Source organism: Cibotium barometz, chromosome 12, assembly GCF_041138505.1.
Source record: "Cibotium barometz isolate CiBa-2024 chromosome 12, ASM4113850v1, whole genome shotgun sequence".
Taxonomy (NCBI): domain Eukaryota; kingdom Viridiplantae; phylum Streptophyta; class Polypodiopsida; order Cyatheales; family Cibotiaceae; genus Cibotium; species Cibotium barometz.
In genome coordinates, this window is record NC_141057.1 from 6,303,712 (window position 1) to 6,327,202 (window position 23,491).

At 39.2% G+C, this 23,491-nt stretch overlaps 1 protein-coding gene across 1 annotated transcript; it reads left to right on the forward strand.

Annotated features, from left to right (window-relative positions):
- Window positions 1-16,108: 16,108 nt before the first annotated feature.
- Window positions 16,109-19,418, forward strand: LOC147632991 (serine/threonine-protein kinase SRK2A-like). The gene is made up of 9 exons (XM_086806005.1): window positions 16,109-16,366; window positions 16,648-16,722; window positions 16,832-16,933; window positions 17,043-17,096; window positions 17,706-17,798; window positions 17,995-18,087; window positions 18,214-18,318; window positions 18,458-18,556; window positions 18,743-19,418. The coding sequence occupies exons 1-9, from the start codon at window positions 16,247-16,249 to the stop codon at window positions 19,007-19,009; spliced, it is 1,008 nt and encodes a 335-aa protein (XP_086662131.1). The 5' UTR covers window positions 16,109-16,246; the 3' UTR covers window positions 19,010-19,418.
- Window positions 19,419-23,491: the final 4,073 nt, after the last annotated feature.

Consider the following 23,491-nt stretch of genomic DNA (forward strand, 5'->3'; position numbering starts at 1 on the left):
GGATGACAATGGTTGGACACTTGTTATGTGTTCTGTATCTAGTGTGGCAATGGTTGAGCGATATGCCGGACGTGTGAAGTTGGAGATATGCTTTAGGTGGGTTGCAATTACTCCAGATCCTTGCTCCATCAATGAAAAATATGGCTTCAAAGTAAAGGTAGAACTTTAAACTTTTTTCTTGGTGTTCTACATTGTGAGATTTTAGTTTCGTCATCATTAAATTCTTTTTTCTTGTTATTCAAACTCCTTGGAAATGGACAGGAGAATGCCTTCCATGTAATGGCTTTTCGCAAGCTTGGTTGTAAACCCCCTGTGCATGAGTCCCAAGGTCAAGCCATTGCTTATGAGTTGAAGTAATCATTGGACTCCTACATGTTGACTCACTATCTTCCATCATCCAGTAGATCAAAGATTGTAGGAAAGTCGGGATCATGGAGAGGTTTTATGGAAAAGAGTCCAACATCTATTTTGATGTTCCTTGACTTTCTTTCTTCGAGTTCTGCTACTCTATTGGAGCTTGGAGCTGGCACAGGACCTCTTATGCGAGCAGCACTACATACAGGGAGGAGATGCTTGGTGATAGATAATGATAAGGAGCTATGTGATAATCTTTTGACACCTTTTGTCAAATCTTACACACATGATGCTGGGCCATCCATTCCTCATGTTATAGATGATGATGCAGATACGATTTTGGAGTTCAGTGCTCCTGTGGATTGGTGAGTGATCTAAATTTTGATATTTGTGACTTGCAAATAGGTCTTGACAATGCATTTTTTTATATTACTAAGTTGAAGGTCTTTGCCATGTTATGCTGCAGATGCGGCAAACTTCATGGCTACACGAGATGACATTTTTGATCGTCCTTTGCAAGAGGCACGACGAGTGAGGTCTTGTTATGTGGATGATGCTGCTGAAGAAGATATTTAGTGGGTTGTTGAACATTTTTCTAGACATTTTCTATCTTGACAAATTCAAGATGTCCCTATGTCAAACTTTGTGGTCTCCTTGCTTTTGATATGTTATCGCTTTGTGGTGTCGTCTGATGCATCTGACGTTAACCTTCTATTTTGGGTCTGTGTTTGTTGTTAGACTCTGTTAGACTCTGGATACCAGTCGTTACGAAAAGAGTTAGGAAGGTGTCATGTTTCTTAATCATGTCTTTCCATGGACCTCTCTTTAAGTCTAACTTTAGCCTCTTCTTTTTTGAAAGAAGCTTGTTATCAATGCTGACTGAAGTTTGTCTACTTCAATATTAATCTATGCCAGTTCTTAAGCAAGCTTTCTGAAGGTTTTTGTGTTGTGGTGGTGAGCTTTGCGGCAACCTTGTTGCTTGCAATTTTAATGGCTGGAGTGACTGGAGTTTTATTGTCAGTGTTTACGAAATTGTGTCCTTGCTGGTGAACATAGTAATGAGATAAGGTTACGCATATAAGCAGCTGATTTGTGATTGAGCTTATGAACATCAATAGTTGAAGGATGATCAGCTAGCAGACTGGTAGTGCTGCATGTTAGTGTATTGAAGGAGAGATCCCTTTTACTTTGTTTACTTGTGCTTTGCATATGTTTTGACTCAAGGCTGCATCTGGAGTGTGTTACACCAAATGGTTGACACTTGAATATGGTATATTTAAGCTTTTGCTTCTTTATGCATTTTGGGTTGTTGAGGAGGGCACGAGTGTCACATTGACCTCAGGCTAGTGAGCCCATAAGTATCAGTGCATGGACCCTAACAGAGTCTTTTCTAATTTTGTATCAGTCCTACAGTCCCTTTGCGAAGTTGATGAGTAAAGGTAGGCTGAATATGTTTTCTCTCTGTTTTTAATGGCAAGAACATGATCTTTTTTGTGCTGGATGTTGATTAGGCCAATGGATTCAGATACAATATAGTCAGTTTAAGAAATTTAAAGAGGTTCTTTTGCTCTATCCTTTACCTTTTCAGAAAGGTCTTCAGATTTGTAATTTTTTACGAAGAAGTTGGAGAAAACGGGCAGTTGTTGAAAGTTAATGTCAAAATTTTGTCATGAAAATTTCAAATTTCAAGGGTTGAATCCAAAAGTGCACCTCCACATTGTGCTATTGATATGCTAACTGCAATCTTCCTCATTTTCATGGTTGTGTTCGCGTCTTGTGTTTGGGATTCTTCTGAGTGAGCTATTTCTTCATGCTCTCTACAACAATCGTCCATTTAGGAGCTGTACGTTTGAAGGACCATTTAGGAGCTGTACATTTTTGAGTTTATTGAACTATTTTTTTAGCTGTTTGTACTTGCTACTCTTAATAAAGTGTGCTTTAGTTGTCTCCTTGACTATCCCTAGACTTTTGGGAACATTTGGAAGGTTGTGTCTTTTGTCTGGCCTGTCTTGTTGCATGCATGGTGTTGCATGTGGTTTGGTCTAGAATTTTTACTTGCCAATGACACTTACTATGTGAGAATTTTACACGTCAATCGTACCAAACACAACCTTTTTTGATGCCCTTGATCAAATTCTGTAGGGAGAGGCTTTTTGATTGGTTGCATTTTACCTACAAACCTTGTCCTTCTGTGGATTTGCCTGATAGTTTGGTTTCTATTTGAGATATTACAGCTTCTGGGGATCAGCTCAGCTTTGCTGTGGATGGAGGTTACAAGCATATCTGCCATTTCGATTCTTTGTGTACCAAGTTTGTGTGTGGCAAGCAAGTGTTTGGTAGTTGTCGGGGTGTTACCAAGTTTTATCATGTCAATGGCGACACGAATTTGGAGAGCTGTGTGTTTGAATGTCATTAGGTAATAGACAACAGGCACCATTTTGTCACATGTTTCAGAGTAATTTTGATATTGCCAATTTCGATACTTTCTTGAATAAATACATGAATAAACAAGACTTAAATGGATCAGCTCGGATGTTTTAGCTCAGAGGTTTTGGCTCGGTTATTGTACATACCCCTCAAGTAATAGATCTACCAATGGATTTATGTTTTCTTTTAAGAGGGCTGATGTGAGTTAGAGCAATAAGAAACAACTAATAATTTCTTGTTGAGTACAGAAGCAAAGTGTACGGGTGATGATACTATTGAGGGTGATTTTCTTGAAAGGTGGCCTCTATCACCTCCCAAAAGAAACACACTCACAAAGACAAAAAAGAAGAGAGCTCTTGATCCTAAACCAACTCAATGGAAGAACAAAAAAGGAAGCATCTATGTCATAAATACACAACCCATTAATGGAAACTGAGGCTTGAAATATATGGAATAGACCAAAGATTACTTATTAGTTCTCAAAGTACATGGAGAGAGAGAGTGTGGCTTAATCACACATGGATTTCACACACCTAGGGTGATGTTGGCAAGAGCCACATGATGCGATGAGCATAGAGGGGAAAACCAAAGACTTTGGTGAAGGTATGGGTGATGGTGGGGAAAGAAGAGGCTAACATGAAGCTTGAGGACTAAGAGAAAACTTGTTCTTTGATGGTGATAGATGGCCCCTTTTATAGGTGGAGAGGGACTCCCTTAGCAAGGATTTAAGTGGTGTGAAAATGGTTCGATGAAGAGGTTATAATTAGACCAGGTCTCAACCTGCTGCTAGGTCTCAACCTTCTGCTAGGTCTCATCCCCAAATTTTGAGTGAAAGATAGTCAAAATTTGAATTTAAAAATGTATACCCTGAAAAAAAGTCCTTTTGGTGGGTCTCCCATGTCTCTAAGACTTTTTGCCAAGCCATCTTGGGAAGAAAAAGTGTACATATATGTATATAATATCAAATGGAATCTTGAATTATTTAGGCATAATGCTCACCTCGTCTCTTTTGGTGATGTAAGACGTGCACATGTGGAAAATTCCAATAAATGCCGTCTTTGGGCCCTCTTTGTGGATTATAATACTATCCCAATTCAAAATAATTTAAGCCATTATTCCCACCCTCCTTGACTTGGATTGCCAAACCTATTCTACTAGGCTTATTACTCACCTTATATGGTGAAATCTAAAAAATCCCACATGCCTTACATATGACCAAGATATATATATAAGAAAATAATAATAGAATTTTTACATTTGGAATAGGCTATAGTTTTTAAATGTGAATAATGCTCATATAATTAAATAAATGCAAGATGGGATCCAAGAAATGGTAAAGAAGAATTGCCTTGGATAAATCCTCAAAATGACAAGGTGCTCCCATGAAGATGATGAAAATGCAGTAGTGGTTTGAAATATATTATGATAGGCTGTGCATCTACTCTCAAGCCCTTTTTAAAAATAAAAAAGTGAATGGATAACGTAAATGAACTAGTGCATGTATTGTGTGAGGTTTTTTAACATTTTTTAAGAAGTAATTTTTAGGGAAGGTGCTAAGTAGTGACTACTTTAAAAAGCAGAATGAAATTAAAGTTGCACCAAGGCACATGGCAAAGGACTACTTTAAAAAGCAGAATGACATTAAAAGTGGAAAGTTGCAGCAAGGCAACTATGTATCATCTAGTAAATACGGTGGTGATAACAAAAGTGAGCAACTGTTTGTGATGTAGCACATGCTCAACTCCATAACAGGAGATGTGTCAGGATCTTAAGATATATGGTATGTGGATCCTGGCGCCTCTAACCACATGACCAGTCATGCTAAGTGGTTTAGAGACATGTAGAAAATGGAAAACTAGGTTATGTAGAAATAGGTGATGATATTGCGCATGCCATTGTGCATGTTGGTAAAGTGCCATTGTCAACACAGGATGGCAAAATGAAGTACTTGGCAGATGTACTTCATGTTCAAAATATTACAAAGAACCTGGTTTCTGTTGGACAGATGGTTGAGCAGGGTTTGCAAGTAAGGTTGAATCCTCAAGGATGTTTTGTGGAAGACCTTAAAAATCAGTGTCGCTTGGTTGCAAAAGGGTAAAAAAATGGCAGGATGTTTACTTTGGATGTGAACATGCTTGAAGTAAAGGCAGTCATGTTTATGTATGGAAGGCAGTTATGTTTATGTATGGAAGAAGTGTCATTGTAGATATTAACATATAGCGCATTAGTCATGTGAATATACAGATTGAAGTCTATACACGCCCAAAATATTGTTATAGGTTTACCAAAGTTTAAGGTTAATGGTATGCATAAACTATGTGAAGCATGCCAACTTGGTAAACAAGCCAAACATGCTTTCCCACATGAAAATCATGTAAGTGCAAGGCCATTAGATGTCATACATTTAGATGTATAGGGACTTTCCACCAAGACTGCAACAATTGTAGGTTGCAGGTATTATGTTACATTCATTAATGACCACAGTAGGAAAGTGTGGATTTACTTTGTGAAGGAGAAAAGTGAGGAGTTTGCTCACTTTCAGAGATTTAAAGCCTTAGTCGAGAAGGAAAAACATATACAAATAAAATGTATGAGATCAGATGGTGGGGGGATAATATTTCTCCAATGAGTTCATTGATTTCCTAAAAAAAGCAAGGAATCAAGAGACAGTTTACATGCAAGTACACTCCGCCAGAAGGATATTGTTGCAAAAAGAAAAAATAGGCACATTGCAGAAGTGGCAGCCTTAATGGCTAAAAAGAATAAGCCACATTATTTTTGGGCAGAACCAATAGCAACTAATGTGTACATTATGAACAGGACACCCACTACAGTTGTTCATGGTATGATGCCTGAACAAAAGTTTATAGGCATAAGACGAGATGTGTTTCACTTGAAAGTGTTTGGGTGTATTGCATATATGCATGTTCCTAATGAAGTAACAACAAAGTTGGATCCAAAGGTAGATAGAACTTGATGTTAGTTGGATAAATTATGGAGAAAAATATGCGAGTGATCATGAATCCAATTAAGTGTATAGTACAAGAATATAACTCACTTAAAGTTCTTACAAAATGTGAATAGGTTGGAAGGATGCTTATCTTATGCAATATTTATGTCAAAGGCATGTGCATATACAAGTAGCTCATCTATGTCAAATTTTGAGCTTTGGCACAAAAGACTTGGCCACATAAGTATCTCTCGATTGAAGAAGATAACATACAAAGGATTTGATAAGGGGATTTCCAAATCTTACATGACGAGCATTGTATGTACTATGTGAGTCTTGTGAAAAGAAAAGTCACCAAGAAAGCCTTTCAACAAAGAAGGATGCATCCATCAAAAGCCTTTGGAACTTAAACACACGAATCTATGGGGACCAATGTAAACTCAAAGCATTGGAGAAGAAAGATATTACATAACCTTCATTGATGAATATTTAAGGAAGATTTGCATATACTTTTTTAAGTCTTAAAGCAAAGTTTTTGATAAATTTCAACAATTCAAAGAAAAGGTGGAAAAGAAAAGTGGTCTCCATTCCTTTGTGGTGGTGTCTATCTTGGAGTTACTTGCCTTTGATACCTTCTTGCCTCAAGTATATGTTGAATTCCCATGACATATAATCTCCTCCACTAAGGAAGAACTGTCTCATTTTGCAAAGATGGCAAGAGCCATGCTATATGAGAAAAACATGCTACACTACTATTGGATAGAATCTAGACTACTATTGGGCAAAGGCATTATGTGATCTTCTTGATGTATGGACCTCCTACATCGATTGATCCAAATACAACTTTAGAAGACAAGTTCATTGGAAAAAAGCCTAATGTGGTAAACCTAAAGATCTTTGGATGATTTTGTCCACATTTTCTATATAAGATATGAACAAAGCTTGAGCCAAAATCTTTAAGATATGTGTTCATTGGTATTGATTTGCAAAAGGGTGTCTCCAAGTGCTATGCCCCCACAAAAAAAAAAAGATGTATGTGAGCAGACATGTTGAATTTGAGAGGTGCATGGATGCTATTACAAGCACGAAGAAATTATCATCAAATATGAACCAAGTGGATCCTAATCATCCACAAAGATGTAAGTGAGCACACATGTTGAATTCGAGAGGTGCATGGATGGTATTACAAGCATGAAGAAATTATCATCAAATATGAACCAAGTGGATCCTAATCATCGACAAAGTTGGAAAAGAAGAAAAAGAGGAGAAGGTGCCTCCATGGAAAGGAGGACTTTTCACTTGTAAACCAAGCACAAGTGGATCCCTCAAATCAATCAAGAAGTGAAGGTATGGAAGAAATTACCTCAAAGGTCCACAAGGGTAAAGTATCCAATTCAAAGGTCCACAAGGGTAAAGTATCCAATTCAAAGGTTAAGCTATGACTCTTTTCTGGTCAAACATTATGCTTATGTGACAAAAGTGACATAGTTAGAACAACCACAAAGGTTTGAGGCTGCTATAGAAAGCCATGAGTGGAAAGTGGATGGATGAAGATATCTTCAAGAGAATCCAACATGGGATCTTATCCCACACAAGGATGACATAAAATTGATTAGATGCAAATGGGTTTACAAGGGTAAAGTATCCAATTCAAAGGTTAAGCTATGACTCTTTTCTGGTCAAACATTATGCTTATGTGACAAAAGTGACATAGTTAGAACAACCACAAAGGTTTGAGGCTGCTATAGAAAGCCATGAGTGGAAAGTGGATGGATGAAGATATCTTCAAGAGAATCCAACATGGGATCTTATCCCACACAAGGATGACATAAAATTGATTAGATGCAACTCAGATGGAAGTCTAAACAAGTACAAGATAAGACTTGTTGCTAAAGGATATATACGAACACATGGAGTAGACTATGAAGAAACCATTGCACCCATTTCAAACATGGCTATGGTAAGAACCATTGTTACTTTAGGAGCAAATCAAGGATGGATGTTTCATCAAATGGATGTGAAAAATGTTTTTTCCAATGGTTACTTGAAGGAGGAGGTTTACATGATGGAACAACCACAAGGGTGTAAAGATTTACATCATCCAACAACATGTGTGTGCAAGTTAAAAAAGATCAAGCACCTCGAGTATGGTTTGATAGATTCTCAAATTATTTGATAAACATTGGCTTCAACAATAGTTATGCAAATCCTTCACTCTCTTTGTGAAGATACAAGGAAGCAACATTATAATTTTGGTGCTTTATGTGGATGATCTTATTTTGACAGGAAGTGACGAAGAAGAGAATGCTAAACCAAAAGCACTTACTTTATGCAAAGTTCAATATGAAAGACTTGGGAGAGCTTAGATATTTCCTTGGATTGGAGATAATCAAAGGTGAGAAATCATATGTGCTTTCACAAAGAAAATGTGTATGTTGGAACAATATGGTTTAATAAATTGTAAACCTACAGCCACACCCTTGGAGGTAAATTTGAATCTTGAAGCAGAGAAAGGATCAATATTTGAAGATGAAATTGTGTATAGACAACTTGTGGGAAAAATCCTTTATCTCACAATTACAAGGTCAGATATTGCTCATGCTATTGGAGTGGTAAGCTAGATTATGCAAAGCCCAAGAAAGCCTCACATGGATACAATGAGGAGAATCTTGAGATAAGTCAAAGGTGTAGTCAATCATGAACTTCACTATTGGTGTGAAGATGAGTTTAAAATGTTTACATATTGTGATACGGATTGGGTAGGAGATCCATCAACAAGGAGAAGCACCACAAGCATGTGATGCTCAATTGGAAATGGTTTTGTTTCTTGGAAATGACCTATAATATCCTTAAGCGCTATAGAAACAGAGTATAGAGAAGCATGTGAAGTTGCATGGATACAACAATTATTTATAGATTTAGAAATAAGCTTGAAAGATCCAGTACATATACACACTAAATTGGGAATGGTTTTGTTTCTTGGACATCAAAGAAACAACCTACAATAGATTTAAGTGCTATCGAAGTAAAGTATAGAGCTTTAGCATAAGCAACATGTGAAGTTGTATGGATGAAACAATTATTTGCAAATTTGGAAATAAGTTTGAAAGAGCCAATGCCTATACACAGTGATAGCATGAGCTCCATTCAAATCTTATGTTTCATGCCCATACGAAACACATTAAGGTACATTTTCACTTTGTGAGAGAAAAAGTGCTACAAGGAGGACAAGTGGATCTAAGGTTTGTGAGGAATGTAGATCCAACTGTGCAATCTTCACCAAATAATTGGTAAGAGAAAAGTTTAGAAAACTATTAGGAGTTGAAGACATGAACTTGAGCTTTGTAAGGTTCCCCCCCTTAAAGAAATAGGGGAAACCATAAGATACTCTACTAAGTCTAACTTGAGAAAACTTTCCTACTAGCGTCGACACCTTGACCTCAAGGATACAAGGATACGATTCGTAGTAAGACCTAATTCTATCCTACAGGGGGGAGCATGGTCTTCTAAATGACTCTTAAAATCAGATCACTCATAGGGTGACTGACCTTAATTAAGGCAACTTCTATTTTGATTTCTAGAAACAACACTTTTTTCCTCATCTATGCAAGGCACAGCCGCCGCTGACCTAGTCCTCTAGAGTAGAGTTGCCTAGGAACCTTCCAATTAATTTGTTGGAAAGCTACCCGACTAATTGGGTCCACTCGTCCATAAGATGGTGCTGTTAGGACATTCCATCCTCCCACTTTCCACCTAACTCACGCATCAATTTTATTTTCTAATTAGTCCTACCACGCTGTGTGACATATAAAGACAAGTTCCTTAATTAATAACCGTACACATTGTTCGTTTAAATAGCCTTTAACAATGATACAGCAATGCTTACAAACAAAGTATTTAACAAAAGAAATAGATACAATTTTCCAAATTATTCATAGCCAAATCCAGGCTCTCTTATTCCTTTACTTTATATTGCCAATGATCTAGAATTCGGCCTTCCAGCCTCTATAGACTAGGCGATCCCTATGGGACCTTACACCTTGTCGTCGGGTAGATAGTGAGGACTCAAGCCGGCTTGTCGCCTCTTAGGCTCCATCTCTTGATCCTCCCAGCCTGGGCCCGCAAAACTAGGCACCATCATATTACTCACCTAAACCAACGAACCTCATCTTCCCAATGGTAAGAGGCTCTGCAAAAACGGGGCTATCATGAGCTTCGTGGAGAATTAAGTTCTTTAGGGAAGGATCCTTAGGAATACATAGCCTATGATTAAAGTAGAGGCACCCATCATGGGTGGAGTAACCTTTGATTAGATTTTTCTCTTTTTCTGAGGTTCCACCTTCTTTGACTAGGTTCACCATCTTTTGGTTATCGGGATCATGTATTGACACTTCTTTCACCTTGATCAGAATGGGATCATTTGGCATAGAAATTGCACTCAAGAAAGATTTACACAGCTAAGTGTATCAGTTACTACATTATCCTTCCCAGGGCAGAATTTCATGTTGAATTCATATTCTTGTAGGATTTTAATCCACCTTCTCTACCTCATGTTGAGGTTAGGCTGGGTGAAGATCCACTTCAGACTCTTGTGGGTCAATAACAAGCTGGAATTTGCAACCCAGGAGATAATGCCTCCATAACTTAAGGCAATGAACAACAGCTAAGAGTTCCAAATCATGGGTGGCATAATTTGCTTCATATTTCTTTAGCTTGTGAGAAGTATAAGCTACTGGCCTCCCTTCTTGGCCTAAGACACCACCAAGTTCTAGACTACTAGCATCATCAGTAACCACCTCAAACTCTCTGGTGAAATCAAGAAGTTTCAGGACTAGAGCTGAGGTAATAATGTCTTTGAGCTAATCAAAGATGACTTGATGGATTGGCAACCACACTATTTTGGAATCCTTCTTAAGAAGATCCGTCAAGGATGTACCTACTAGGGCATAATCTTTAATGAAAATCCTGTACCATCCTATGATTCCCAAAAATCCACGAACTTCACAGATTGATTTAGGGGGTGGCCATTCCAATATATCCTTGACCTTGTCAGGATCTACTAAGATACCATCTTGGGAGATAATGAATCTAAGATACTCAATCTAATGAGTATAGAGTTTATGTATACGTAACAATTGCAGAACTCTGCGCACATGCTCCTCATGCTCTTCCACCAACTTGGAGAAGACTAAGATGTCATCAAAGAAGACAAGCACAAATTCATCCAACTAGGGACGTAATATATCTTACATTAGGCGGTTGAAAGTCGTAGGAGCATTGGTTAACCCGAATGACATTATAGTAAACTCATAGTGGCCATAACAGGTATTGAAAGCTATCTTGAGTACATCTACTTCATTGACTCTATTCTGATAGTAGCTAGACCTCAAGTCTATCTTTGAGAAAACCTTGGCCCCATGAAGCCTATCAAGAAGCTCATCGATGCGAGGGATAGGATATTTATTCTTGACATTGACTTGATTTAGTCCCTGATAATCTATGCAGAGACAAAGAGTGTTGTCCTTCTTCTTTTAGAAAAGAACGGCGGGTGCTCCCCAAGGAGAGCTCATGGGGCGTACAAATCCTTGCTCAATAAGTTGGGAAAGTTGCTCCTTCAGTTCAGCTATCTCCAAAGTTGGTTCTTCATTTATAGCACAGGCTACGCGAGCAACTGCTCCACGACCTTTGCCACTTCCAACACCTCTTGCACCTTGGTGGATGGGGGCTCCACAGCCCTGATTTGCTCGACCGCCTTGAGGAAAAGATGATGCTAGCTTGGGGCAGTTGGCCCTAAAGTGTCCCGGTTCATTGCATTCGAAACACAAAGGGGTCTCTCTAGAAGCAACAACATACAAATGAGGAACAAAGGAGTTGGGTCTTCTGAGGCTTAGCTTTGCCAAACTTCAGCTCTTTCACAAGAGGTTTTGCTCGTATAAGAGCATCTTGCAATGTGCTTGGTCTCGTTGCTTTGAGGCGAGACTCTAAAGGTTCATTCAGACCTTGGCAAAAATGGGCTACTTGCTTGGAGGTAGTCATGGCTGGGGCATACTTCTGGAGAGTGATGAACTTGGAGTATATTCTTCCGGGGTTAAACTGAGCTGCTTGAGGCTAAATAACTCATTCATCTTGATAAATTCATAATATGGGGGGAGATATTGCTCCTTCAAAGCTTGCTTGACGGCATCCCATGTTTGGGAGTGTTCAGTGACCCCCTTATCACACGGCACCATTGCTTCCACCAGAGTTTAGCATCTCCGGTGAGGTGAAATCGTGTAAGCATGGACTGGTTGCTACTCCAATACTGGCAACTAAGAAATAATCATCCATTGCTTCGATCCAAACCTCCACATCCTTCTCAATTTTTGAACCTTTCCCCTTAAATGAGGGAGGTTGCATCTGCTTGAGCAGGATCTTCTTCTCCTGGACATCTGTGTATAGCGCATTGGGGAGTGGAGGCTAATCGTCCTGGCCATTATCGCAAGATTAAATTTTAGGATTACAAGATTCATACATTGCACTACGCTCGTGTTTTTAAAAGTAAAACTTTGAAATCATTTTCTCTCTCAAATATTTACAAGGGAAAGTTTTATTACAAAGATTTGAGACTAATATAATTAGTCTTATTCATCATAAAAGAAAATCCTAAGCTCAACTAAGACATGAGACTAGATCAGTCCACATAGGTGAAATATGGGGGTTCCTCCGTGGTTTCTAAGACACGAAAGACTGATGGTAGGGGAGGTAGACTCTGGATTGGGTTGCGTCTGTGGCGCGGGTAAGACCTGTGTTACTTGGTCATATACCCAAAGGTCCTGTGGTATACAATCCCCATATATGGTCACAGAGGTGTCGAGTCTGGGAGTACCCAACGAACCAAAATAAATGGACCATCTTTAGCTTTTTGATCTAGCAAATCCGCTTTAAATCGATGGTGAGGTTCCTAATTTGGTCCGCTCAAATGAAAAAGTATCTCAAACCCACAATTCCAAAAGTGATCTCTACCCCACCCTCTTTGAATATGAGAGGAATGAGGGTGGGACAACCTCTCTAGAATCTGCACCATTGTATCACGGAATTCGAAATTGAGGAGTGATGACGAGCCGTCTGGAAGATGCACTGGAAGGTGTCTCCATCTTCCTACAATCATTCAATCACAAATTCAAATTATTCTAGTAAGATATTTTATCAATTAGCATTATGTTAGATAAAACATACATTCCAAAACAACCTTAAGTAACAAGTCCTAGGAACTAAGATTGGCTCTGATACCAATTGTAAGGTTCCCCCCTTAAAGAAATAGGGGAAACCATAAGATAGTTTACTAAGTCTAACTCGAGAAAAATTTCCTACTCGTCGACACCTTGACCTCAAGGATACAAGGATACAATTCATAGGTAAGACCTAGTTCTATCCTGTAGGGGGAGCGTGGTCTTCTAAATGACTCTTAAAATCAAATCACTCATAGGGTGATTGGCTTTACCTCTTCTGATTTCTAGAAATAATGTTTTTTACCTCTTCTGATTTCTGATTTCTAGAAATAATGTTTTTTACCTCATCTATGCAAGGCATAACCACTAACCTAGTCCTCTAGAGTAGAGTTGCCCAGGAACCTACTTACCTAACATAGAACTTCCAATTAATCTGTTGGAAAGCTACCTAACTAATCGGGTCCACTCGTCCATAGGATGGTGCCCTCAGGGCATTCCATCCTCCCACTTTCCACCCAACTCACGAATCAATTTTGTTTTCTAATTAGTCCTTACCATATTTTAACTGAAAATAACTAAAAATTAGTCCTTACCGTATTTTTACCGTATTTTAACTGAAAATAACTAAAAATTTGTGTATAGGCTTAATCTAGTGTCCGTTTTGAGTGCTGTAAAATCCTATAATAGGGTAAAATCGTACGCAGATTCCAAATTTGGACTCAAAATTTAAAGATTCCAAGTGGAAATAGCTCGATTATTAAAATTGATGATTTTTACATCATAAAAAAAGACCATAAATTCATCTATCAAATGGAAATATATTATTATTGAAGATGGGCATGTTACAAGCTTGAGGGGGAGTGTTGAATTATACAATTATCCTTCTCACAGGTGCATGACCTTTTGGTCACAAAAGTTATTTACACTAAAGTAACTAGTTATACATGTAAGTTTGTGTCAAGAGGGGTAATTTTTATTGAGTTTCAAGTTGGAGAAGTAAGGTAACTCTATTTTCAATATGAAAAAAAAAATTGTAGTGGTTAGATAATGTCAAATGGATTCCCTCCCTCTTAGAACCCACTCTTTAGAAGCGGTTTGGTTTTTCCCTTATGCAAGATCCATAGTGGAGATATATACAAATTGCTATGACTAAAGGTAAAAAAATATTGACATATAAACAACTCTCTTGTTGATGGGGCGTTGACTCCTTGATGTGAGTAAACCTCATGGAGAATACAAAACAAAAGGGAAAATAATCAAAAGAAGAAACAAATCCTTTAAAGTTGCTTAAGGGTAAACTGAGAGAACTTTTTTGCATTGTCAAAGCCTTCAACCATTACTGATTTGAGAACATAGAAGTCATGGATTTTGAAAAAAAACTCTAGATGACCCCAATTTTTCTAATTCATGTTTTGCTCAAGCATATTTGGTATGCATTGTATGAAATGGAAGGCTCAAATGCTTCACACGTGTTCCTTTTGATTAACTAAATTTGAATTCGCCCAAGTGCACAACAAGGATGGCTTACATTGTATGAAATGGAAGGCTCAAATGCTTCACACGTGTTCCTTTTAACTAAACTTGAATTCGCCCAAGTGCACAACAAGGATGGCTTACAATGATCATTTATGTGAATAAGGTCAAAAGGTAAAATGTTTGGGGATTTAAAGGCCCTACCACACTAGCATAGTTGTTTGAATCTCAATACTATGATCTTTAGACACGAGAAAGACATATGTAGATTTGATTGGAGTGTTACTTAAGAAAAACAACGTTGTGATTGTTGGATGGGGTAATTTATGAGTGGAAAGAGGTGTGCTAAAGTTGATGGGGAAATGCAAAAGGGAGTGAGAAACAAGATTTGGAACATATGTAGAAACTGTGGGCATGCACGTGAGAGAGAAAGAGAGAGAGAGAGAGAGAGAGAGAGAGTTGATATTTGGGTCCAATGGGGATCCCTAGGTGCATAGACTTTTCAAACAAAGCAATGCACTTGATATGAAAATAGGCTTAGCTCAAAAGGGCTAGGATATGTACTTGTATAATGCTCCTAAATTAGAGGGCAGTGGACTAAACTAATGCACTAGACTAGTGGAGGTTTGGGAGGCAATTTGGAGGTTCGAGGAGAGGTAAACTCCTATTACTCTAGGAATTTGAAAAATATCAAGTTGGAAATTATATACTTGTGAAGTATGGGTCACCCCACTAGTGTATCGAAAACTTGTTTATTGGTAGCGTATCTTCTTCAACCTTGTTGGAAGGAGAGGTTTCATGTATGGATGAAATAGAGAGAGAACTCCTGCCCAATTTCCAAATGGTTGAGCTCAACAAGACGTACCTTAACCATTCGGCGGACATCTCATGAGAGAGAGAGAGAGAGAGAGAGAGAGAGAGGATATTTAGGGGGGGTTCCATAACCGTGGGCTCAATGCCCAAAAGGCAAGTTGTAGGGGTGTTCTGCCTTTTGTTGGTGGGCGTGAAGGCAAGGAGTGGGCGTACGTGGAGTCCACATAGGATTTTGAATGTCACGTCCACGGCACGAAGAAAATGTTGAAAACAGTGTACACGTGTGGACTAAAGCGTCGAGAAAGCAAAGGGCCAAGAGGGCCTTCCACGCGGTGGCATTAAATCTTCCCACCTAAGCGAAGGCTAAAACCTCCAAAGCCAAAACAAAACAAAACAAAAAAAATGGGGTCAGGATCTTTCTCCTCTTTTAGTTTGTTTGTTTCGTGGCACTAATTTTAGGTTTTCCACCGAGTCTCTCTCTCTACCAGTTGCATTCTACCGACGTTAATACCCCTCTCTCTCTCTACCAGTTGCCAAAAAAAAATGTGTCAACACCGCATTGCTTGATTACTTTAGACTAACCAAGGTGGACAAGATCCATTGGCTGAGCTACTTGAGGCTTATTCTCCGAGAGACACGTGCCCTCCCTCTTCTCTTCCTCGCGCTGCTGAAGCTTATTCTCCGAGAGACACGTGCCCTTGCTCTCGTCGTCTGCTTCCTTCTTTTCCCTCCGGTCCTTCCACCCCGAGCCTCATTTCCCTTCTCTCTCTCTCTCTCTCTCTCTCTCTCTCCCCCCAGTGGCGTGTCTGCTTCATTTTAGTTAGTTCCAGATATTCATACTATAATATTAGTTGTAGAGTTAATTATAATGCTGTATTGATGTGAAAAATGCAATGGTTGGGTGCAAGGTCGTTGGCTTACGTCTCGTCATTGTAACTTGCCGCTTTCTTTGACCCTGTACTTCTCTCTCTCTCTCTCTTCCCCCCCCCCTCTTCTCTCTCTTTCTCTGTGCTTTGTTGAAATGGAGCGCTTTGAGGTTGTGAAAGAGATTGGGTCTGGCAATTTTGGAGTTGCAAGGCTGCTCCGTGACAAGAAGACCAAGGAGCTTGTTGCTGTCAAGTATCTAGAGCGTGGCTCGAAGGTGAGACTGCAGTAATACTTATCACATAAAACTCCAAACTTTAAAGATTTTCATCAAGTTCAGCTCTTATACTTCAAAATTTTGAGTGTAGCTTGCGGAATTAAAAGCTAGGTTGTTACCCGGAGAGATCTATTTCAAAATCTTTGAGAGAATGAATCAACATATAATTCTTCAAATCTGCGTTGGGAACTTGTGTAGGGAAGGGCTAGATTTGAGTGGTGTGGAAGGATTATTGTTATTATGTGGACAAATATGAAGGCATTGTGTGTGGGTATGTGCAGATCGATGAGAATGTTCAGAGAGAGATCATCAACCACCGATCTCTGCGTCACCCTAACATTGTCCGTTTTAAGGAGGTAAAGCTTTGCAATAATGCTATGGCTTTTTTTGGTGGTTCTCAGTGGGTACTGTTCCATCTTTTGGTATGTGTTTTTTTGGTGGCTATGTAATGTGCATTGGGTGCAGGTTTGCCTTACACCCTCTCACTTAGCAATTGTGATGGAGTATGCAGCAGGGGGGGAGTTATTTGAACGCATTTGTAACGCAGGCCGTTTCAGCGAGGATGAGGTTCGTTCACACTTGTCCGGCCTTTTCGCTTCTACGTTTCTGTTGTATAGCTTAGGAGTACCCGCTTCATAAGCTCATGATTTCGTTTCTCCTTGTTATCCTTTCTCAGGCCAGGTTCTTCTTCCAGCAGTTGATCTGTGGAGTAAGCTATTGCCATGACATGGTAAGCCTTCCACCGTCTAAAAAGAGCGATTACTGTTAGTGTATTAGGGGTTTACCCTCATGTGAAAGAAAGGTCAGTCGACGGCAAGCACATGATGGATGTGTTTTGGAAAGGTCTAGTTGACCTAAGCATTTGCTGTGTGTGTGTGTGTGTGTGTGTGTGGCTGTAGTATAGTCACCCTAGAGTTGACATGAGGTCTTTTACACAGCACCCATGCATGCTTGCTCGCTTTTCAATGTCAAAAGATGTCTATCATTCATCCCCTAGATGACAAAAGTAGATGTCGACCATCCATCTTCCAGGCCATAAGCCCTGTACAATTTCTTTTGCCCTTGTGTTGCACCATTTTATTTTGATGATGTGCAAAGGGCCTTGTTGTAAACGGGCAAATTATTTTTGAAGTTACAAACTTTAGGGTTTGACACATCATCAAACAGAATGATATTCTGTCGGTTGATTTGACCGGCTGTGTCGGAGTGCTGTCGACCAGTGGCCATGACGGACATAGGCATGGGCATTGGGCATGATAAATGTGTGTTGTGTTTTACTAGTCTCAGAAGCACATAAATCAAGTTTTTTGTAACTCGTGCCTTATATGTTCTCATTCAGCAAATTTGCCACCGTGATCTTAAGCTGGAGAACACATTATTGGATGGAAGCCCTACACCAAAGCTCAAAATTTGTGACTTTGGCTATTCTAAGGTGATGAGCGCTTATGTGATGGGTGACAAATGACTATTGGGGGGTATGTCAAAGTGGGGTTTTTAATGAGTGTTGGGTATACTCTTGAGCTGATTCTTATGTCAAGTAGAAGCAGGTGCATACTATTATTATCAACACAAGTAAAATGTTGATGATTATATACTTGCCTCTGATGGTGGGGATTGTAATTTGGCAGTCTTCCTTGTTACACTCTCAACCCAAGTCCACAGTGGGAACGCCTGCCTACATTGCACCTGAGGTTTTGTCTCGCAAAGAGTATGATGGCAAGGTGAGTAAGAATATGCATTTACGCCCCTAATTACCAACATTTTTGACTACCTAAAGGTTTGTTTGTGGTACCAATTCATTTACATTCTTTTGGCAATATCATGTAGTCAAGGAGCTTTGTGTGCAGATAGCAGATGTGTGGTCTTGTGGTGTCACCCTGTATGTGATGTTGGTGGGCGGTTATCCATTTGAAGACCCTCAAGATCCCAGAAACTTCCGGAAAACAATCAACGTAGGTCTTAACCACCATTTCTCATTATTATTTTTCAAATTTATAAAGCTAATAACATCTTCAGAACTCATAGCAGTTTTTCTAACTTCCAAGTGCTCAAGTTACCTCTTTCATCTAACGTTTTCTTTGGTTTATTCAGCGAATTCTGAGTGTCCAATACTCTATCCCAGACTATGTGCACATATCATCGCAATGCCAACAGCTTCTTTCGCAGATTTTTGTGGCTAATCCAGCAAAGGTAATACATAAATGAAGTATACAATGCCTGTCTAATGAACGTTAGTCTATGCTCTCTCTCACTTTGTATGGATTTTTCCACCTACAAATCAGTTATTATTATTAGATATTTCTATGCATTATCATAGTGAGCTAGACTCGACCAATGCTGCCACCAGGTAACCGTTTTTCTTTTTTTTCCCCACAGAGGATAACTATTGGTGAGATCAAGAAGCATCCTTGGTTTCTTAAGAGTTTGCCCAAGGATTTGTTGGAATGGTCCGATACAAGCTACAATCATGATGATCCAAATGAGCCTTTGCAGAGTGTGGATGAGATTATGAAGATCGTGAGTGAAGCGAAGGTACCTGGAGTTAAGGCACCCGGTGCAAGTGGGTACCCTGATGAGCTAGATTTCGACATTGAAGGGGATCTTGATGTGGAGACTAGTGATGATTTTGTTTGTGCTGTCTGAAGAGCTCCTTACAATTTAAAGTCAAATCAATCATGGCTTACAAAGGCTTTATCAAACTTGGCTCAATGTGGCCCTTTGCATGTGTTCGAGGGAGAAATTGTGAGTTTGACAAAAGTTCTGATAAATTTTCTGTGTCTTGTGATAAAACTCTTCAATGTGGGATAGTTTACCCTTCTGCCAAATGATATATCATGGGCCTCTGTTCACCCTAGTGTTGGTTGCCAGCAGACACCAATGAAGGGGAAAGCAATGATGGTGGAATATTGGTTACTTCTTGTGGTTTTCTTTTTTCTTTTTGGGGGGGAACCCTTGTGTACATATATTTAGTTATTTAAGACTGGAAATTCAGCCTTTTAACTGGCCATGACAATGTAGCCTTTATAAACATAGTTTAAAACACTTGCCAATACTTGTTTTTTGGTCATGGGCGCTTACCCATTTGAAAGACCCTTAAGATCCTCGAAACTTCACAATCCCTATAGGTCTTAACCACCATTTTTGTTGAGATTTATCAAGCTAATAACATTTTCAAAACTCTCAGCAACGGCCAGGTTTTCTATTGATCATCATTTTCCCCTCGTGTTATTCCAACTTTCAATTGCTCAAATTACCTCTATCATTTTGGTTTACTCAGTGACTTCTGAGTGTCCCAAAACTCTACCCCAGATTGACTGTCAGTAAATATCATTTTGTATGGATCGGGCACCTAGAAATCATTAGTTATTAGATGTTTATATGCATTATGGTAGTGAACTTGCCACACAAAACCCCCCCAAAAAAATCCCAGAGACTCCAGAGGATAACTATTGTCGAGACGGTGAGATCAAGAAGCATCCTTTGCCCTGAAGATTGTCAGTGAAGCGAAGGTACCCAGAGTTAAGGCGCTGGATGCAAGTGGCTACCCTAATGAGCTGGATTTTGACATTAAAGCGGACCTTGATGATGTGGAAACTAGTGGTGATTTTGTTTGTGCGTACTTCAAAGTCGAATCAATCACGGCTTACAAAGGCTTTATGATAAGAGTTTGACAAATGTTAAAAGTCTTGTGATAAAACTCCTCGATGTGAGATAGTTTGCTACTATCAAAAATCTCAAAGTAATTGTATATTTCTATTTTTTAAGTAGTTGTATATTTATATTTTTTAATTAATTGTATGTTTATATTATACTGTCAGACACCTCAAAGTCTTTACGTACCAAATGTTCTAAGTCAAGACTTTACCTTAGCCGTGTCAAAGCATATCTTGATTTAGAGCCGTAATTTGTAACTTCCTTGTGTGGGTGTGTTAGTTCATCCGTCACATCTTTACTATATTGTTACATTGGAATGCTCCTTTACCAAAGAGGTGAAGGGAGAGCTCTCTATGCTTAGATGGAGGCAAGAAGAGATGGTCCTTCGCAATGGTTCTATCTCACAAAAGTTGGGGAACGAAAAGAAAGCTAATGCAAGAAGGCAACTTACAACCAAATATATGTAGCATGTATCCATCAAATTCAATGGCATACAAGCAAGCAAGAAGAGGGAAGAGGAGAGCTCACAAGTGAATTATTTCAAGGGAAGGATTGTGTATTACTTATTGTCAAAATTGACTTATATACAAGAGACTAGTTTTCACACTAGGTTGGCTAAACTTAAAAATGGTGTTATCTCTATTACTAGTCTTAAGGATGTACACTACGTCTTTAGACTTTCCTTATTGTTCAACACTCTCACGAAAGATAAGTGTTCGTTCGAGCGGATAAGATTGAAAAGCACCTTACGGTAGATCGGGCAGACAACACCATGTTAACATACGGAGTGGTTTACATACCCCCTTCCTAATGGTGACCACGTCCTTGCATCACCCAAGTCGGTGGTAAAGTATTACGACTCTTACATGTGGCAATACGTGAGATGCGTTCACACTGATACACATGACTCACATGCTAGTAATGTGTGTCACACGTGGACATTGCGTGAGAAAACCAATGACGACATACTATTGCACTTCATCACTTATAATAACAAGTGTGAATATGTAACGTTCGTAGGTGATAGTTGTAGGCCAAAGACCCAGTGATGTGTAGCATAAGGGTACCAACAAGGATACAGGGAGCATGTGAGTATACTGTGTGGCCGGTAAGATACACACTAGATGCTTGAGGTCACTGGTGTATATAATGGTTAGGTGGTTAACTATGGTGTGCCAAACTAGGTTTATTTTAGCGATTTTTGAGTTCTTCTCTCTAACTTTTTTTTGCATAAGGCTAGATTCATAGAGCTAAGGCAGTTGCATGGAGGCTTAATATTTGGTATCACAGCTACGTGATTTGTTTTTGGCTGAGGGAAGGCATGCAACAAGCCTGAGCGCGAAGATCGTCCGTTGTTTCTCTTTTTTGATACTGAACTTCTGTTAACTCTTGATGTTCGGTCGTCACTGTCGTCCGTTGTTGTCATTGCTACTACTGTCGACACTGTCATCCGTTTGCTGTCATTGCTACTGTCGTTGACGTGGTTGCTATCGGCTATCACTTGTAGGTGTTTTCTTTTACCTAAAGCTTATTTAAAAAAATTTCAAAGCCCTACGGTTCTCTATTTCAAGTTCTAAGAGGAGATTCATGTGCGGTGCATCTTGGCTCCTTTCGGTGGGCCATTGATTGAAGCACATGGCACGATCTATGGAGCTATAACACTACATGGCTTCCGCCTTCATCGGCTTCGACAACCTTATGACCAGGGGGCTCACTTATTCCTTTTTTTTCTAAATTTATCATCGTTTGGTGCTTCTTGCATATTATTGGTTAAAAATGGAACTAATCACTATGTCCCACAATCACTAGAGTGTGTCCCTCTTCGCCAACACATTTGTGGGAGCAAGTGGGAGCAAATGAACTTATTTATGAATGATATCCACACTATGTTAACACCTACAATATCTCAGTCGACTTCGGATATACCCATCACTTTGGTAGTCATGAAGGTACACCAAAAAAGGGATTAAAACCAAAACTTGCATTAAAGGATTTGAAACAACCAAAGTACACTGGCACTTTACCTTATTGCACAGCTGACGCAATAGATTAGTGACTTTCTAAGTGAAAAAAATGGTTTACTTTATGTGATATCACAGATGAGCACATTAGAATCCAGCATGCTGTATATAATTTATAGGATGTGGCTCATCATCATTGGTGGAGAAAAATTCAGAAGGACAAGGCAATCGAGAATACTTGGGAGGAATTTAAGGATATGTCTATTCAAAATTTTGTGCCACCAAATGAGTAGAATCCTTGATACTTGGTTATTTATCTCAAAATAATCTTACATTTAGGAGTATGCTAACAAGTACTGAAAGGTGCTTATGAAAATTTCATAAATTTTACCTGATTTCTTATAGGTTCATAAGTTCACCTTAGGGTTAAATGACAAACTTCAACCATTAGTGCACCATGAGAAGTGTCAAACTCTATCCAAAGCTATACAAATGGCTTTAGTTTATGAAGATGGTCGAAAGAATCCAAATCAAGCAATGGGTCAAGTTTCCAAGTCTCATTTTATGCGACCTATGTTATGAAGCTTTGTTAGCCTAGAAGTCCTTAGTGTGAGAACAACCATACATACGGAAAATTTTTACCTTGTGTTGGCAATAATTTTTTCCTGGTGTGAACACACTCTTGTGTGTTAGCCACATCATCCCTAGGGCTAGGGCTATTTGTACTCTTGTACTCCATTCGTTTTATATCATCATTATTAAGTACTTTCCAGTATAGAGTTTCGTCTCTCTCGCTCTCTGAGCTTCTTTGTCAGTGTGTACATGTGTGTCTGTGTGAGTGTGCAGAGCATCTTCTCCCTTATCCAACAGCTTCGTCGAGGTACACTAGTGGGCAAAAGGGAACGACATCCATGTCTAGTGTACATTCCTCTACAAAGTCTCTTACAGGAATTGAGAAAAAAGTGTCAATGAAGAATGACCGCCCACAAATCTTCTTTCACTCCAGAACAATTTCAGAAAGTAAAGAATGAAGGCTTATGCTATGCTTGTATAGGCAAGCACCAAAGGCATGATTATCCGTTGAAGAAGTAGCACGTAGTTGTTGCAAAATATGACCACTAAGCCTATAGACTCAGATTACGGGGATGATCTAGAGAAAGATTTACTGGATGATACTCCAGAGCAGACACCCCAGCATTCTACTAAGGATACTCTCAGTGTTAATTGAGAAACGGGTACCCATGGCTGCTGATACAGTCTTCTCTTCAGAGGCTAGTCTCACGGTTACTAGTTTTCGATTACACAACTTATTATCTTGAAGGATTCAATTGAAGGAGGGAAACGAGTGAAGGTGCTCTTCGATACGAGCTCTAGTCATAATGTGGTTAGTTCTCAACTTCTCAAGAAGTTACAATGGAAGACTCAATCATTGCCATATTAATACACGGTTGAGCTAGGAAATGGCAAATAAATAGAGGTTTGGGACCAACAATAGGTTTTAGGCCTTGGT

Bases quoted from the DNA above. Each gene is read 5' to 3' on its own strand.
- LOC147632991 (XM_086806005.1), top strand. From the start codon at position 16,247: ATGGAGCGCTTTGAGGTTGTGAAAGAGATTGGGTCTGGCAATTTTGGA. The intron at 17,097-17,705 runs GTAAGCCTTCCA...GTTCTCATTCAG, and splicing joins TAAGCTATTGCCATGACATG to CAAATTTGCCACCGTGATCT. The intron at 17,799-17,994 runs GTGATGAGCGCT...GTAATTTGGCAG, and splicing joins GTGACTTTGGCTATTCTAAG to TCTTCCTTGTTACACTCTCA.